General features: G+C 49.8%; 2 protein-coding genes across 4 annotated transcripts in view; one reads left to right on the forward strand and one right to left on the reverse strand.

Moving 5' to 3' along the window:
- Nucleotides 1–1,630, forward strand: part of Snx8 (sorting nexin 8) — a 40,762-nt gene extending 39,132 nt beyond the window's left edge. The window contains exon 11 of the mRNA XM_026405686.2: nucleotides 1,416–1,630. Within this exon, the coding sequence (XP_026261471.1) occupies nucleotides 1,416–1,526 (111 nt within the window). The 3' untranslated portion in view covers nucleotides 1,527–1,630. The remainder of the gene's footprint in view (nucleotides 1–1,415) is intronic.
- On the reverse strand, nucleotides 1,550–15,815 carry Nudt1 (nudix hydrolase 1). 3 transcript variants are annotated; one of them, XR_003302312.1, is made up of 5 exons: nucleotides 15,779–15,815; nucleotides 13,430–13,595; nucleotides 5,142–5,287; nucleotides 4,208–4,448; nucleotides 1,550–1,629 (listed from the first exon to the last, which is right to left on the reverse strand). XR_003302312.1 is itself a non-coding variant. In XM_026405687.1 (4 exons), exons 2-4 carry the CDS (start codon nucleotides 13,579–13,581, stop codon nucleotides 4,276–4,278), a joined length of 471 nt encoding a protein of 156 aa, XP_026261472.1. In that variant the 5' UTR covers nucleotides 13,582–13,595; nucleotides 15,779–15,815; the 3' UTR covers nucleotides 4,179–4,275. The 3 variants fall into 3 exon arrangements, 1 of the variants encoding a protein (XP_026261472.1); XR_013344287.1 differs by lacking the exon at nucleotides 1,550–1,629 and adding an exon at nucleotides 4,018–4,045; XM_026405687.1 differs by lacking the exon at nucleotides 1,550–1,629 and having other exon boundaries at nucleotides 4,179–4,448.
- Nucleotides 15,816–15,835: the final 20 nt, after the last annotated feature.

Here is a 15,835-nt window from a genome sequence, read left to right on the forward strand (position 1 = left end):
AACCTGATCACAGTGTCTTCATCACCAAGGAGTACACAGGAAGGTAGACCAGTCAGTGAGGACAGGTCTCACCCTGGCAGAGGCTTGCCCAGAGCCAGGGAGAGGAGATAGGCGTCAGTGCTTCTGCATGGAGGGCCAGGAAGCAGCATGTCACAGGAACTCAGACCTGCAGTTCTGAAAGGTCTCTGCAGCTGGTGGGGGGTATGGAACATGGAGATTATCAGACAAGTTGGGAATACTTGTAACTGACCAAGTCAGTGGCCAGTTTAGACCCTGGTCTATACCAGTCATGCCAGACTGCCTGGGTGTTTGATTGTACATGGTGCAGAAGAGGGGGTGCAGAGCCTGCTCCAGAATTGTAGAGTCCTGGTGTTTCTGGTGCCCGGTAGTTTCACAGCACCCCTAGGCTAAAGAAAACTTTTATAGTCTGTAGATTGACCGACTCAGACAGCATCACAGTAGACTGTGTATTCTGACTAGTGGTATATTTCCTGGGAACAGCTAAAATGCTCCCGAGGTTTGGTGAGGAGCCTCCTAGCTGCGGGCTGGTGAAGAAGCAGCTCACGCATTAGGAAGCCGACTGCATGACTTAATTACTGTCTTAGGTCAAGGTGACATATTGGGTCAGCAGGTCTGGGCTTGGACATCTGAGTGGCTGGTGGGGACATCAGTGAGGAAGCATGTGACCACTGGGGGACCACATCCCATCTGGGGATGTGGCCATGACCTGAACTGCAGGAGTTTTTTTTTTTTTTTTCTTAGAGAGAGAGAGAGAGATTTTTTTTTTATATTTATTTTTTAGTTTTCGGTGGATACAACATCTTTATTTTTTTTATGTGGTGCTGAGGATCTAACCCAGTGCCCTGCACATGCCAGGCAAGTGCGCTACCGCTTGAGCCACATCCCCAGCCCAGGAGATTTTCTTCATTGGCATTGCCTCACTGGTCCTCATCTTGCTGTGCTGATGAGATGTCGGGTCTAGTGACTGGATCTCATTAGCATGTTCCCAGGGCCACATACAGATCTTCTGTCATCACATGAGCCCCCATACCAAAAACATGGGTCTCTGCCCCGACCAGTCATGCTTCCCACCTTGTGCCAAATCTGGACACAAGAGTGCCTCCTGGCAGCTGGCCTGCTGTGCCACAGTGCTGGGTATGGCATAACTGCTACGCTTAATACCATGCTGAGCAGACTCGAATCCCGTTGGACCTGTGTGCAGGGGACAGATGGGCTAGCCTGGGACCTCTGTGGAGGAGGGGCTACCATAGGGTGTGGGAAGGGTCCAGTGTGAACCCTCACTTCCAGAAGCTCTCTGATGGTAACCTTGGGGAGATGGTGTGCCCAAAGGTCAACAGGTGGAGGGAGAATTGGAGCTGGTGTTTTGGGGTACCATCCTATTTTCTTTTCTGCAGATGGGCAAGGTGTGGGATGATCTGAAGCCGAAGCTCAGTTGCCTCTTCGCTGGACCACACAATGCGTTGACGCCACCACGGTCTCCGCAGGACGGCGTGTGTCCTCACTAGTGCCTGAGGCTGCGGCACAGTTCCCTGCGGCCTCACTAAAGCGTCTTTCCAAATGGTGTTTCTGGCCAATTCCCTTCAGGTGGCCACTGCCGCCCGTGGTGCCCTGGTGGGTGAAAGGGAACATCCATCTGAGCCCATGGGTGTGGCTGGTGGTTTTTCTCTTCCCTGGGTGGGAGGTCTGTGCCCCCCGACCCCTGCCCATCCTGCCCTGTGGCTGCTAGCCCGGTGCTGAGAATTCGGGTTCCTCATGACACCCAGGGCCAGGGTTGCTGAGGCTCATTTCCACACAGAAGATAATTCCTGGAGGAGTGTGGAGGAGGCTCTAGGTGCTAAAATAGTCCAGAGGGCTGGCCTGGGGCAGGGCTCAGCTGAGCAGGGCAGAAGGGAGGATAGGACTGCCCCATGACCAGGAAACCTTTGGGTGAGCAAATGGCCAGTCTGTCAGAGGTCAGAACGTTGACCAGGGTCTGCAGACATTCCAGCCTGGATGCCTGCTGGTGTAGGTTGCTGGACGTAGTGTTTGATGTTCTAGGGGACAGCTGAGGCCTGGTGTGGGGTCAGGTGTCCCTAAGCTGCCCCCTCCACATGGGTACACTGTGATCCTGAGTATAAGACAAAGGCACATTGAGAGCTTTGGAGATGAATGTGGAGGTTTCTGTCTGAGGGCTAGAAATTGGTCTGTCCTTTTCCTTGTTTGGGGGCAGCCAGTGTTGGAATCCATGTTGTAGGGCTCTGAGGCTTTAGGGGTGGGCAGGGACAGGTGTAGGGGAATGTGTTGCCTTCAGCTGGGGTGTTGGGGGGAGCATCCATGTGAGTGCACTTAATCCCTTTTAAAACCATTTCCTTCTTTTGGGCAACTGCAACCCCTCCAGCCCTGCTCTCCCAGGAGACTGGCCGGCTGAGGCCACTTTTCTCTTCAGGCTGAAGAAAGCCACTCTCTGGGTCAGACCTGGATTGCTGCTGCTCACACCCCTTCTGTGGTGAACAGGGAGCCACCTTTGAGCTCCCTGTTTTAGTAACCCAGGGAGAGAAGCGGAAGAGGGTCTGGTGGTCTATAGAACTTTTGAAATTCCTTCCAGGGATGCCTCTTAGATACTGAGGGGCAGGACTTGACCTCCTTGGACGTCCATGCAGCTTGCAGGCCTGCAACAGGGAGCCCCAGCACACTGCATACCCTGAGGGTGGGAAGTTATTCTACCTGTGCCAGAGGACATAGTGCTGTGATTGGTGGCAGTGAGGATTTGACTTTATCCCTGCTTCCCTGTAACCTCCCTCTATGGAAACAAGTCTTGGTTGCTGTGTGGACCTGTGTCACTTGCAGGACTTATTCTCGGCACCAAGACACTTGAGCTGTAACACCTGGCCCTGTTTGTGCTGAGCAGGCCACAAGGCCTATTCTGTTCTGTCCCAATTTGGGAGCCTGGCCTGTCTCGTTGTGGGACCAAAGTCTACGGGGAATTGTGGGCATGGGGCTGGGGGCCCGGGTCTCTAGACTGGGCAAGACTGCACTCCTCAAGTAGCCATTGGGACTTCTGGCCCCAAGCCTTCAGGATGGACTGTTCTGAAAAGAGCTTCACTGCCAGGGACCCTGGGATGAGTGAGTCCTGGTCACATTCCTGGTGTCTCCTGCTATGGAAGGAGGTCTCAGGGTCCTTATATTGTGTTATGGAAATATGGGCCTAGGGGAGGATAGCCTGTCTGCTCTCTTCAGTGCCTATGGCTCAGGAGCCAGGGTGTGGGGCTCTTCCTGCATGGCTGACAGTTCAGTTTGGATGGAGTTCCCTTCCTTCACCTCTCCCACCCAAGGGGAAGATCAGTGGGGTGAGTGGTATTTGCTAGACAGCAGAGGCCACTGTTTCTCACACTGTCACTTCCTGGTCCTGGGCAGAAGTGCTCCCATCTGGGGCAGGATTTGCTACTCCCAGCTCTGGGGTGGAGTCCCTGTGGTGGCAAGGGACCAAGGGTCCCTCCATCCTTCCCTAGCTGTCCTGCTGCCTCAACCTGCGTGCCACGCCGTGGCCATGCCTGGTCTGGTGGAAGGATGGCTGGGTGTAATCCTGGGCAAGGGAGGCTGAGTGGGATCTTGGCTACCACCTTCAGTTTGGACAGCCTGCGTGGCCAGCGGGAAGGCGACTGCAGAGCAGGAGCAAGTAGAACGTTCTGTCAGGTCCACCCTGCTCCATCCAGGGCACTCAGTGACAAGGGGCTAGGCTGCCCAGGCCATGCAGGAAGGGAAGACGGGCTGTAGGTCGCCACGGGGACACCTGGGACTCTGAGCCCATGAATTCAGGATTGTTCTTGGTGTCCAGGTCTTTTTCTTGTGCTTTGCGTGAGCCGGTCCTATGTATGAAGCACTTTACTAGCTGCAGGAATCAGTTACTACTACACCCAATAAACTGGAACTGTTTACAGGTGACCTGTGTTTTGTGGTTTTATCAACAAACCTGAATAGTTGCTCAATGTGTCTGAAAGTCCTAGTGCTTTGTGCAGTGGTGATCCAACTCTCCTTCCTGGTGGTCCTAAAGGAGAAAGCAAATGGCCTACCCTCCCAGAGCAGTGACTGCCCGTGGCCTGCACGCTGAGTAGCTGCCAGGCCCTCCTTTGTCCCTGTCTCCTCTGCCTAGCATGGTGGAAGTGGCCCAAGGGGACTGTTCAAAGGTGAAGCCCTTTATTTTGCTTACCAAACAGAAAAAATAAGCCCAACTCTTGGTGCCACGAATGTGGCTGAACTGGCAGCTCCAGCTTGGTGCTAGATTTCTTCTACCTCGTGCAGTGAGTAGTCCACGATGGTGTCCTGACCCTGGAACTTGAAGTACCCCTGGAACTTCTTCTTTTGAAGCAGGAGTGGGAACCAGTACCTGTCGTCAGGCCACATGTCACCAAAGGGGATCTGGTCCAGTTGGAACCACTGAGGGCGCATTTCTGTACCGAGGGGCAGAGAGGAAGAGCACCAGTGTCAAGGCAGGGCTGGTCTGGCCTGTGAGGAGCTACCTGCACTACTTATTTTTGTGGTGCTGGGAACTGAACCCAGGGGCACTCTACCGCTGACCACGTCCCTGGCCCTTCTTTTTTTTTAATATTTATTTTTTAGTTGTAGTTGGACACAATATCCTCATTTCACTTATTTATTTTTATGTGGTGCTGAGTATCAAACTCAGGGTCTTGCACATGCAAGGCGAGCGCTCTACCGCTGAGTCACAATCTCAGCCCCTTACTTTTTATTTTGAGGCAATCTCTCACTATGTTGCCCAGCTGTCCTTGAACTTGTCATTGTCCTGCCTCAGTCTCCCAAATTGCTGATTAAGTCATGCTCCACCGCCTCCAGCTTGCACAGCAGTGCTGTGAGGAATTTAATTTACTTTTATACTTAATCCTCATGACTGTTCTTCCTCTTTTATGGATCAGGAAAAAGGGGTTCAGAGCTGCAGCCTGCTGAGCTGTGGTGCCTGAGTAGCCAGGGTTCTAAGGCACAGACTGTTTAGTGCCTCCCTGTGAGATGGGGACGGTGGGCGGGCCTGAGGCCCACATCTGGCTGCGCTTTCTCCTAGCCAACTGTGTGGAACTGGATGTGCTTCCTCCCCTTCTGTGGTGGGGAGCGGATACCCCAAGGCTCACCGTCGCTCTCCTGGGGCGTCCCCTGCACACTGTCAGTACAGAAGATGTGCACATCCATCAGCTCGGGGGTGCCCACGAACTCAAACTCAATGTGGCCCACCTTGTACAGCGTGTTCACTGTCAGACCACTCTCCTCCTGCAGCTCCCTGTAGGCAGAGGAGACAGGAGGAGAATGGAGCGTCATAGCACGATGACCACAGGCCAAAGGGGAGCCCAGAGGTGGGGTGCATGGGCTGCAGACCCCAGGAGGCTGCCATCAGGTGTTAATAGTCCAAACCTGGCCCAACCTTGGAATTAACTTGAACTTGAAAAAATTTGGGATTTGTGGCACCTGCCTGTGGTCCCACAGTCTCAGGAAGTTGACACAAGAGGATCACCTGTGCCTGGGAGTTAACAGACCAGCCTGGGCAACATGATGATATCCCATCTCAAAAACCAACAATGAAAATCCCCTGGAATTTGGTTCAGAGGCTCTTGGGAGGGTCTGGCCAGTCCTCTGCAGAGGACCACCCAGGGTATGAGTCTCATGAGTGGATTACAGGGCAGAAGTTTGTCCTCCCCTAAGCCCACACTTCCCCTTTCCTCAGACTCAGTCCATTCCCTCTTCTGCGTTGGAACTTCGGACCCTGCTGCATGGGCATGAGGACACAGATGCCCCTTGGCTCTGGGCCTTCTCCTAAGAATGTGCTTCCAGCCTCACACCCTTACTGAGACCACAGGACCATAGGCCATAGTCTCTCCTGAAGGAGCGGTTGTCACGTTCAGTTCTGCCATGGAGCCAACTCCTCTGGGCAGATCCTACAGGACAAATCTCTTGGCTTGTGTTCTGGGGCCTTTGTATTGCCTTCTCAGGACACTTTCCCAGCAGCTCAGCCAGCTGTGCCTGGAGGTGTGAGGAGCTCATCTAACATGGAACAAGTCTCTGTTCCACTGGACAGAACCTGAATGCTTCCCCTGAGGGTCTGGTGCTGCTGCTAATTTAAAAGTATTTTAAAACCACCTGTCTACCCTACACAGTCCTGGAAATGGAAGACTCATGAACCTAACACCCAGCAAGACTTGTGTTGCTGTTTCAGGGACTTCCCTTGAGTCTCTCCCTATATATTCTGGAACCGAGCAGAGTTAAAGTCTACCTTGCACTTTCCACCCAGCAAGCAAGGAGCATGTAATAGTCTGCCCTAGAGGAGCCTGTCTAGTTTTTCAATTGCTGCTGTTACAGAAGAGTAAACATTTGCGTTCAACTTTGGGTCATTATGGAAAATGCTGTGCTGAGCACCTAGGTCTGCACACCTTGTACCATCAACGTGTACCCAAGTGCACACAGTGCTCATGCCCTCCAGCAGACACTCCCTAAGACCTGCTTTGTGCTTGGGATCCTTAGGACATACAAAGCTGTGAGTTCCACTGGCCTTTCTTCCCACGGCCCTGGAGTTACTTTTGTTTCTATAACAGTAGTCTGACCATTTATAGCTGGAAGAAAATCTTAGCTTTGATCTCCAAGTTGTGCTGGGAACACACTGCCATCTGTAGTAGGCAGTCAGGGACCCACTCTGTTCATTTGCAAACACATACACATTAGGTTAAGTGGTCCTCTGCTGCTCCTGAAAAGACACTGCCTTTTGCTGCCAATTCATATACACAGTCCAGAAATTGACATATTCATTGAGATGGTTAATTAAAACTGGACTGGATCTTTAAAAAATGAGTGTTTTCACTTGGGGTGTGTGCACAGCGGCTCCCCAATTAAATATAATGGAGCTGCAACAGGGCCTCACCCACCTCTCTGGCAGCAGACTGCCAGTTCTCCCTTTAAAAAGCATCACCGGCTGATGTAATGTTTTGACTGATTTTGGTTAATCCTCCCCCAGTCTGTGGCAGTGCATGCAGTATCAGTAATCCTGGTGACAGAGCTGGAGCTCCATTTCACAAGCTGAGATAATTAGACAGATGAAGACGACCCTGTTAGTTTTGCTAAAGAGTCTGCTTGTGTCTGTGATGCAGACGGCATCCTGGAGAACAGGATGAGCAATGAATTAGACGCAAACACGGAGCAGAAAGTGTGCTCTGTGGTGTGGGAGGTGGAGGTGGAAGGCCCAAGGACTTGGCATTAGTGGTTCCCTGGCTGCTGAGGTGGTGTCATTGGGTGCTGACTAGAAAAACATGGCTCATGGGCTGGGATTGTGGCTCAGCGGTAGAGCACTCGCCTAGCACGGGCGGGACCCCACATAAAAATAAAGGCATTGTGTTGTGTCCATCTACACCTAAAAAATAAATATTAAAAAAAGAAAAACATGGCTTATGTCATACACTACAGCTCAGACCTGAGGCCCAAGGCACTCAAAGTCCCCAGTGCCTGCATGGCCCCCAGGCAGAGGAGGAGGCCCTCGGTGATACTAAATGTGATACTTATGGCTCCCTATCAGGACTGCCACTGTGAGAATGGATAAGTACTCGTGCCTGCCCCCTGTGGGTGAAGAGGGGAACATGTTCCTGGCTCTGGGATACTCCTGAGGGAATAGGACAGGCAGTGTGTGCAGGAAGCACACAGAATGTTTGGGAGAGGCAGCCGCCAGGCACAGAAGTCTTTCAAGGAGCCAGCTCCATTCAAATGCCCAAGTCTCAACCTGCATGGCTCCAGAGCATCCTGACTCTCACATGCATATGAATGTCAGAGGGGCTGTGCACTTTGCTCTCCTGCATGCCCCTCTCACCCCACAGGCAGGGATGGGGCATGAGGGTCTGTCAGATGGTGTCCCTTCCTTTGACTGCATTGTGCATACTGCCTTCTGGGCTGGTGCCCAGAGCTAACCAGGGGCTCTAAGGAACCACATGGTCCACAGGGCTGATGGGTCTAAACTGGGCAGTGTGTGCCCCTTGATGCTGAACCTCTGACCTTAGTCCAAGGGTGAGACTAGTCCCCACCTTAGTGGAGGTCCCTGAAGCATGGAAACCACTCCTATTCTGTGGCCGCAGGGAGGGTGTTCTCTGTAGGAGCCGCTGCCTCCAGAGGCACTGCACACTGCTGTCTATGCCAAGTTAGGGAAAAGCGCTGGGGCAGCTGGGCCCAGGCAAGTTTGGGCAGAGCAGCTCTGGTGCAGCTCCTGGGGCAGGCCCAGAGTGCAAATTATTACGATCCTCTCAGGATTCTAAGACAACCTCCTCCACAGTGACACTGGAGAGTGACCTATCTTAGAGGGTAAGTTGGTCTGAACAATGACACTCACTTATAGTGGGATCAGGATGCCAAGGAACATGGCCATGGGCTTGCAGGCTGGGTCCCCCATTGCTGGGTCCCCCACTACAGGGCCAGCCAGCATCCAGTCAGCTTTGCTAAGTGTGTGCATCTGCCCACCTTCCTGCTGCTTAGGGGAGGCCTGCCCTATGCCAGGACTCCATGTGGTGGAAAGGAAGCTGATGTGGTTTCACATGGCAGTATCTTTCACCTATGACAAAGGTAACGGCAGTGCAAGGGACATGGTCTTTCCAGGAAGGAAGTAAGGTGCTGTCTAGAGAGCTTTGTGGGAAAACCTGTTGTTTTTTAAGCTACAGATGGACATAACACTTATTTATTTATTTAATGTGGTGCTAAGGATCAAACCCAGTGCCTCACACGTGCTGGGCAAGCACTCTACCACTGAGATACAACCCCAGCCCAAAACCCAGTCTTAAACCCTTGCCTAATCATTTGTAAAAACTGAATTCTGCATGGATTGTAGACTTAAGTTTCTAAAATTTTTAGGAGAAAACTTAGATCTGACTGTCTTCCTAGGCTTGGGATAGGCAGATTCCCTCAAAGGATATAAATAATTCTAACCATAAAGAAAATATATGGGGCCTGGTTGTAGCTCAGTGGTAAAGTGCTTGCCTCACATGTGTGAAGCACTGGGTTTGATCCTCAGCATCACGTAAAAATAAAAATAGATACTGTTGTTCACCTACAACTAAATAAGTATTAAAAAAATCTAGAGACTAGTATCAACATTATTAAAAAAAGAATATATGTGAATTGCATTAAAGTGATGAACCTCTGTTTATTAAAATATCATTAAGAATCAAGGGCTGGGGCTATGGCTCAGTGATAGAATGCTTGTCTTGCATAGTTGAGGCATTGGGTTGGATCCTCAGCACCACATAAAAATAAATAAAATGGAGGTATTGAGTCCATCTACAACTAAAAATATTTTAAAAAATAATTAAGGAGCAAGCTACAGAGTAGAGGATATTGGCAACACACCCAGCTGACAACTGACACCCAAAGTACAGAATGAAGTTGGGTGTAGTGGCCACACCTGCCACCCCAGCTACTTGGGAGGCTGAAGCAGGGGAATTACAAGTTTGAGGCCAGTAAGGGAACTTAGACCCTGTTTCAAAATAAAAAAAGGGCTGGAGATGTAGTTCAGTGGTAGAGCACACTGGGTTTAATACACTACCAAAAAAATAGTGTATAATGAACTGAAAATCAAGAAAAAAGCAACCCGATTAAAGAAGAGCAGAAGGCCTGAGTAGTCCCTGGAGGATGTCAGTGGTGGCAGATGCTCAAAAGGTGCTTAACTTCATCTCTCACCAGTTAAGGGCAAACTAAACCCACAACGGGAGGTCACCACGTTTGCCAGCATGGCTAAAAGAAATACCAAGTGTTGCCGAGGACTCGGGAACCCGAACTCATCCCACCACGTGGGAATTTAATTAGTGCAACTTCTTTGGAAAACTGGCATTGCTATAGCTCCACAGCTAGTTTTCCTCCTGACTAGGTAAGGAGCGAGTCCAGCGGGCACTGGAGGACAAAGGAAGGGGGCTGTTCATGGCAGCACTCCCTGCATAATGGCAGACGCAGTATCTTCAGGTGCTGGAATACCATACAGCAGTGAGAAGGAAGGAACACTGCTACATGTACATGTAATTTTTATTTTTTATTTTTTTTGTGGTGTTGGGGATTGAACCCAAGGCCTTGTGTATGTGAGTTAAGCACTTTACCAACTGAGCTCTATTCCCAGCCCACATACATATAATGTTTGGAAAGAAGCCAGACAATAATAGGGTGCCTTCTAGCTGGATGTGGCTGCGGCAGGAGGATCACAAGTTCAAAGCCAGCCTCAGCAACTTATCGAGGCCCTAAGCAACTTAGCAAAACCCTGTCTCAAAAAGGGCTAGGGATGAGGCTCAGTAGTTGAGTGCCCCTGGATTCAATCCCTGGTAACCGCCCCGCCAAAAAAGAAAAACAAAAAGAAGGGTGCCTCCACTATGTACCTTGTAGTTCAGAACAAGCCCACGTCAGTGGCTATGAGAGTCAAGGTTGCCTTTGTAGGTGGGGATGGGGTAAGGTGTTGGGGGGGGCACACCCCAGGCCTGTTACTAGATCCACGCGTTGATTAAACAGGTGGACCTTCTTCAAGACTCTGCAACTTCCTGTAGAAGTGCATACCTGTAATCCCAGCTCTTTGGGAGCTGAGACAGGAGAACCACAAGTTTGAGACCTTGTCTCAAAATAAACAAATAAAATGGGCTGGGGGTATAGCTCAGTGGTAGACTGTCCTGGGTTCAATTTCCACTACTGAGAAAGAGAAAGTATGCAACTTTCTATATTGGCATCACAAGATAAAAACTTGACTTAATATCATTATATTGTGTGAATGTACAAATATGTAACAACAAATCCCACCACCACATACAACTATAATGCAGCAATAAAAAGATATACGAGACAGCTGGGTGCGGTGGCACACCCTGGAAACCTGGGAAGGCTGAGGCAGGAGGACTGTGAGTTCAAAGCCAGTCTCAGCAACGGTGAGGTGCTAAGCAACTCAGTGAGACACTGTCTCCAAAAAAAATACAAAATAGGGCTGTATCCCTGGTACACTCCCCCCATCCCCCCCAAAACCCAAAAAACAATAACCTTGAAATGTCTTTAATCCTGGCTCCATGGGGTGCTTCTGGGAAGGAGTTGGGAAATGAGTAATTAAATATGATTACAGAGATTGATGCTGGAGAAGAAAACAGGATGAGGTTTATCAACAACTGCAGGGCGGGAGGAGGCGCCTTCCTCGATGTGAAGGCTGAGAAGGGGTCTCCCAGGTGAGGAGGGTGGGCAGCAGCTGGAGGATCTGAGGGACAGTGGGAGCGAGAGGCCAAGCCAGGCTCTGGATGATATAGGGATGGGGGTGGATTTTAAAAGCATTGGGAACCGTTGAAGGTTTTATTATGCGTGAGTGTGTGTGCACGTGCATTTGGACACAGTGTAGGAAAGGCAGAAGCAGACCAGTTAGGACACTGCCGCACCTGCCCAGGTGAGGGGGCTAGTTTGGATACAGCAGTGGGTGGGGCAAGGTACATACAGGACAAATAGCATGCTTCCAGTTCCATCCCACTTCCTTCCCTGCCTCAAAATCCAGTCTGAGGGAGGGCCACCGTCATGAATGGCATAGGGGTCCGGAGTGATTGATTCTTAGGTATCTTTGCCCTGGCTGCAGAAGCCTGGAAACCGCCAAAATGACATTGAATGTGCCAGTTTGGCAGCAGCCTTGGGTCCCAGGTCTAGGCAGGTATACTTTTTTTTTTTTTTTTTTGGTGGGACTACGGGTGCTCTACCACTGAGCAACATCCCCAGGGTTTATTTTGGAACAGGGTCTTGCTAAGATACTTAGGGTCTTGCTAAGTTGCCAAGGCAGGCCTTGAACTTGTAATTCTCCAGCTTTGGCTTCCCACATGGCTGGGGCTATAGTTGTATCCCTGCACATGGCTCATACAGGCCTCTTCAAACTGAGGGCTGTGACCCTGTTGTGCCCTGTGAAATCAAATTAGTATATTGCCACTAGTGATTAAAAAAGATCAATTGTCCATGGATATCATCATCTTAGCTAATATATACACTTGAGTGTGTATGTGCTGTTGCAGTGTAAGACCTTTCTCACTGTGGGTTGAAATTAAAAAAACAAACAAACAAAAAAAACCCCAAAATTAAAGTTGCTGGGCTTCAGCATCCCAGTCTCTCTCCTCTCCAGAGGCCTCAAATATGTATTTGGGATTTTCTTCTCTCCATTGGCCTTAAGGGTACCAGCTATTTTCAGAACAAGAACATGAGCTAAGCAAGGACATGGGGGGAAAGGAATGCTCATACATTAGTGGTGGGACTGCAAATTGGTGCAACCACTCTGGAAAGCACTATGGAGATTCCTTAGAAAACTTGGAATGGAACCACCTTTGACCCAGCTATCTCACTCCTTGGTTTATACCCAAAGGACTTAAAAACAGCACTATAGTAATGCAGCCACATCAATGTTTATAGGAGCTCAATTCACAAAAGCTAAACTGTGGAAGCAACCTAGATGTCCTTCAATAGATGAATGGATAAAGAAACTGTGGTATATATACACAATGGAATATTACTCAGCATTAAAAGAGAATAAAATTATGGCACTTGCAGGTAAATAGATGGAGTTGGAGAATATCATGCTAAGTGAAGTTAGCCAATCCCCCAAATCCAAAGGCCAAATGTTTTCTCTGATAAGTGGATGCTGATCCATAATGGGGGATGAGGGGCATGGGAAGAATGGAGGAACTTTGTATAGGGCAAAGGGGAGTGTGGGGAGTGGAGAGGTTATGGGGAGAGGAAAGATGGTGGAATGAGATGCACATCATTACTCTAGGCACATGTATTACTGCATGAATGAAGTGACTCTATATCATGTACAACCAGAGAAATAAAAAATTGTGCGCCATCTGTGTACAATGAATTGAAATACATTCTACTGTGATGTATAACTAATTAGAACAGAAAAAAAAAGTGAGCTAAAATGTGTGTAAGGCTTCACAACACTTGCACTGATGATCTCTTAACTTCATCAGTCTTGTATGAATAAGAGCAAAGAGACTGACTTCTAGGGACCATGTGATCTTGGGCAAGCAGCACAAACTCCAGGTTTCAACTCCTTGCCATTGAAGCTGGTCATAGGATTGAGACTGTGTGCAAAAGGTTTTAGATAAAAGCAACTGTCAGCTCCCCTGAAGGAGGAGGAAGACAAGTGGCCGAGGAGCCCTGTGCCCTCATGGGAGGAAGCCAGGACTGTCCAACTCCATCCAAACATCCTGAACAGGGCCGCCATCACCCAGAAGAGCGCACACATTCAGTACACAGACCAGCGGATCTAATGCCTTCCATGCACTTTCTCACTCAGTCTTCCCAACTCTCCTGAAAGGCCAGTACTGTTGTACCTGCTCTAGGTCACAGCTCCCAGCAGTGAAGACGGGGTGTGGCTCTACAGCTTGAATTCTTGTCCCTGAATCTTTCTCACCTCTTGGCCCCATCCTCGATGGTCTCTCCTTCTTGTACTTTGCCCCCGAAGCCATTCCAACGGCCAGCCCCAAAGCCCCGCTTCTTCATGCCCAGAAGAACGCGCTGTGGCTGCAGTACCAGCACCAAGGTATAGAGCCTGGAGGCCACCATGGTCCACTGGGGCTCTGTGAGGAAGGCAAGAAACAGGAGTCAGCTCTCACTCGGGTGTGGACAGGGTGCGGACAAGGCATGTGTGCTACAGTGGTCAGGTGCAAAGGAAATGTCCTTTAGGAGGCAGGAAGAAGAAGTGTGGCAGCAGGTCCAAACCTTTCTTTGAATGAATGATTTTCTGGGTAGAAAGAGGGCTGGCCCTCAGAACCCAGTGATATCAGTGCCAGGCCCTGTGCTTACCAGGGCTGGTCAGAGGAACGTCACATATTCCCTTCCCCACTTGGCACTCTTAGCTAGAGGACAACAAATTTCAAGGGCTGAGTCCTTACTCCTGGGTCTACTCCAGGAACCCCAAGCTATAGGCACAGGAGGGCAGATCAGCCCCCACCTCCAATACCATGCCATTTATTCAGGGGCTCTTATGCCAGGCTTCAGCCTTGGCCTTTTCATCAGCAGGGGCTCCTTCTAGATTGCTGGGACCTGGCTTCAGTCTCTCTGCAGCAGCAGGCCTCTGGAAAGGAGTGGCCTGGCTGGTCTTCCTTCCTGTGACAGGAGTTTATGTCCTACTTACTCTGCTTTTAGTGTTGTTGTGGTGAGATCTGGCATCCAGAGGACACTGGGAGATACAAGTGCCTTTCCTATTCCAATAGGAGTTTTTGGTTTCAGGGAAACACCTGTTGTTTCTGAGAGGGCCTCTGTGGGAGAAAGGACCCTGGAGAAATTCAGGAGGACTGGGACTAAGTTTCCTTCGGCTCTGTCCCTATTCTGGTCTAGGAACACCTGGCCAGAGCTGGATTCAGAACCAGCTTGGAAGTCATAGTATCTGAGTAAAGGGACTAGGGGCTGTTCATGGGTGGGGCCAGTCAAGCAAGGGAAGTGGGCTTGTGGCTGGGCTTCCCAGGAGGCCAGTATCCTTCATTTTGGCATGGACCTATGCATGAACGAAGGCCTGGCTTCTAAAGCAACTCTGATAATGATAAGCGATGGCAATTCCAGCTATCACTTATTAAGCAATGACTATGTACATCCGTATTTCTGTATCTGTTGGGGATTAGCTCTAGGGACCCTTCAGATAACAAAATCCAAGTATTCTCACACTCCATATGTAGAACAGTATATTTGCTAGCTAGGCCTGGTGGTGCATGCTTGTAATCCCAGGGGTTCAGGAGGCTGAGGCAGGAGGATTGAGAGTTCAAAGCCAGCCTCAGCAAATTGAGGTGCTAAGAAAGTCAGTGAGACCCTGTCTCTAAATAAAATACAAAATAGGGCTGGGGATGTGGCTCAGTTGTCAAGTGCCTGAGTTCAATCCCCAGTAATCCCCTCAAAAAGAACAAAAAACCCCAGTATATTTGCATATAACTATGCACATCCTCCTGCATACTTTATGTCATCTCTGGATGATTTACAATTCCTAGTACAATGTAAATGGTATGTTGTTATACAGTATTCTTTGGAAATTATGGACAAGATAAATCTGTATATATTCAGTAGGGATGCAATTATGTTTTCTGAATATTTTTTTGTCCACTGGTTGAATCATCTGATGCTGAACCCAAGGCTACAGAGATCTGATTATAGTTATTTTCAAAAGCTAAACCTCTTAATAGACCCAACAACTCTATTAAGATTTGAATTCTGCATTTTCAGAAGTGGAAACAAGCTCAGTAAAGCTAAGTTTGATCCAAAGTCAAATAGCAGAGCCATTAACCATCTAGTGTGTCACCATCTAGTGTGTCCACAGCTCCCTAGCAGTAAATCTGAGGAGTCATCAGCGGCTCCCTAATGCCAGAGGCTGTGGAGCTGGAGGTCACCTGTAAATCAGTTTGTTATCATCAGGGCTACAGGGAGACGCACGTGGGGCGCAGGGCTCAGTCTTGCATGAAGTAGGTTTGGCAAATGCTGGTTCCCCAGCCTTCCTTTTAAGAGGCTGTGCGGAGTATTGGATCCCGGACACCGGGTCCTCTCCGCAGCCCATACCTACCGGACCCCTGGGCCCAGTTCACCCCGTCAGGAACCCCATTTCCTTCCTCTAGCGCCCCTGTGTTCTGTCTTGTTCTCTCCTAGTCCCCGCTCTCCTGGCCTCGCCCATCTCTCCGACTCCTGTTCTTCTCATCTTCCCCACTCCTCGTTTCCCGGTGCTCCCGGCTGCCGCCTCCCCACGTTTCTCCCGCTCCCATTCCTTGTAAGCCAATCTTACCTGCGCACCGTTCCCGGACCGAAAAGGCGGGGCCTGGACCGGAAGTGGGACAGTGAT

The sequence above is a fragment of the Urocitellus parryii genome, chromosome 9 (assembly GCF_045843805.1).
Source record: "Urocitellus parryii isolate mUroPar1 chromosome 9, mUroPar1.hap1, whole genome shotgun sequence".
NCBI lineage: Eukaryota > Metazoa > Chordata > Mammalia > Rodentia > Sciuridae > Urocitellus > Urocitellus parryii.

Excerpts from the sequence above, each read along its gene's own strand:
- Nudt1 (XM_026405687.1), bottom strand. The coding sequence starts at position 13,581 with ATGGTGGCCTCCAGGCTCTATACCTTGGTGCTGGTACTGCAGCCACAG. Across the intron at positions 5,288-13,429 it reads ATCGAGGATGGGGCCAAGAG|GGAGCTGCAGGAGGAGAGTG; the intron begins GTGAGAAAGATT and ends CTCTGCCTACAG. Across the intron at positions 4,449-5,141 it reads GACGCCCCAGGAGAGCGACG|AAATGCGCCCTCAGTGGTTC; the intron begins GTGAGCCTTGGG and ends CCCTCGGTACAG.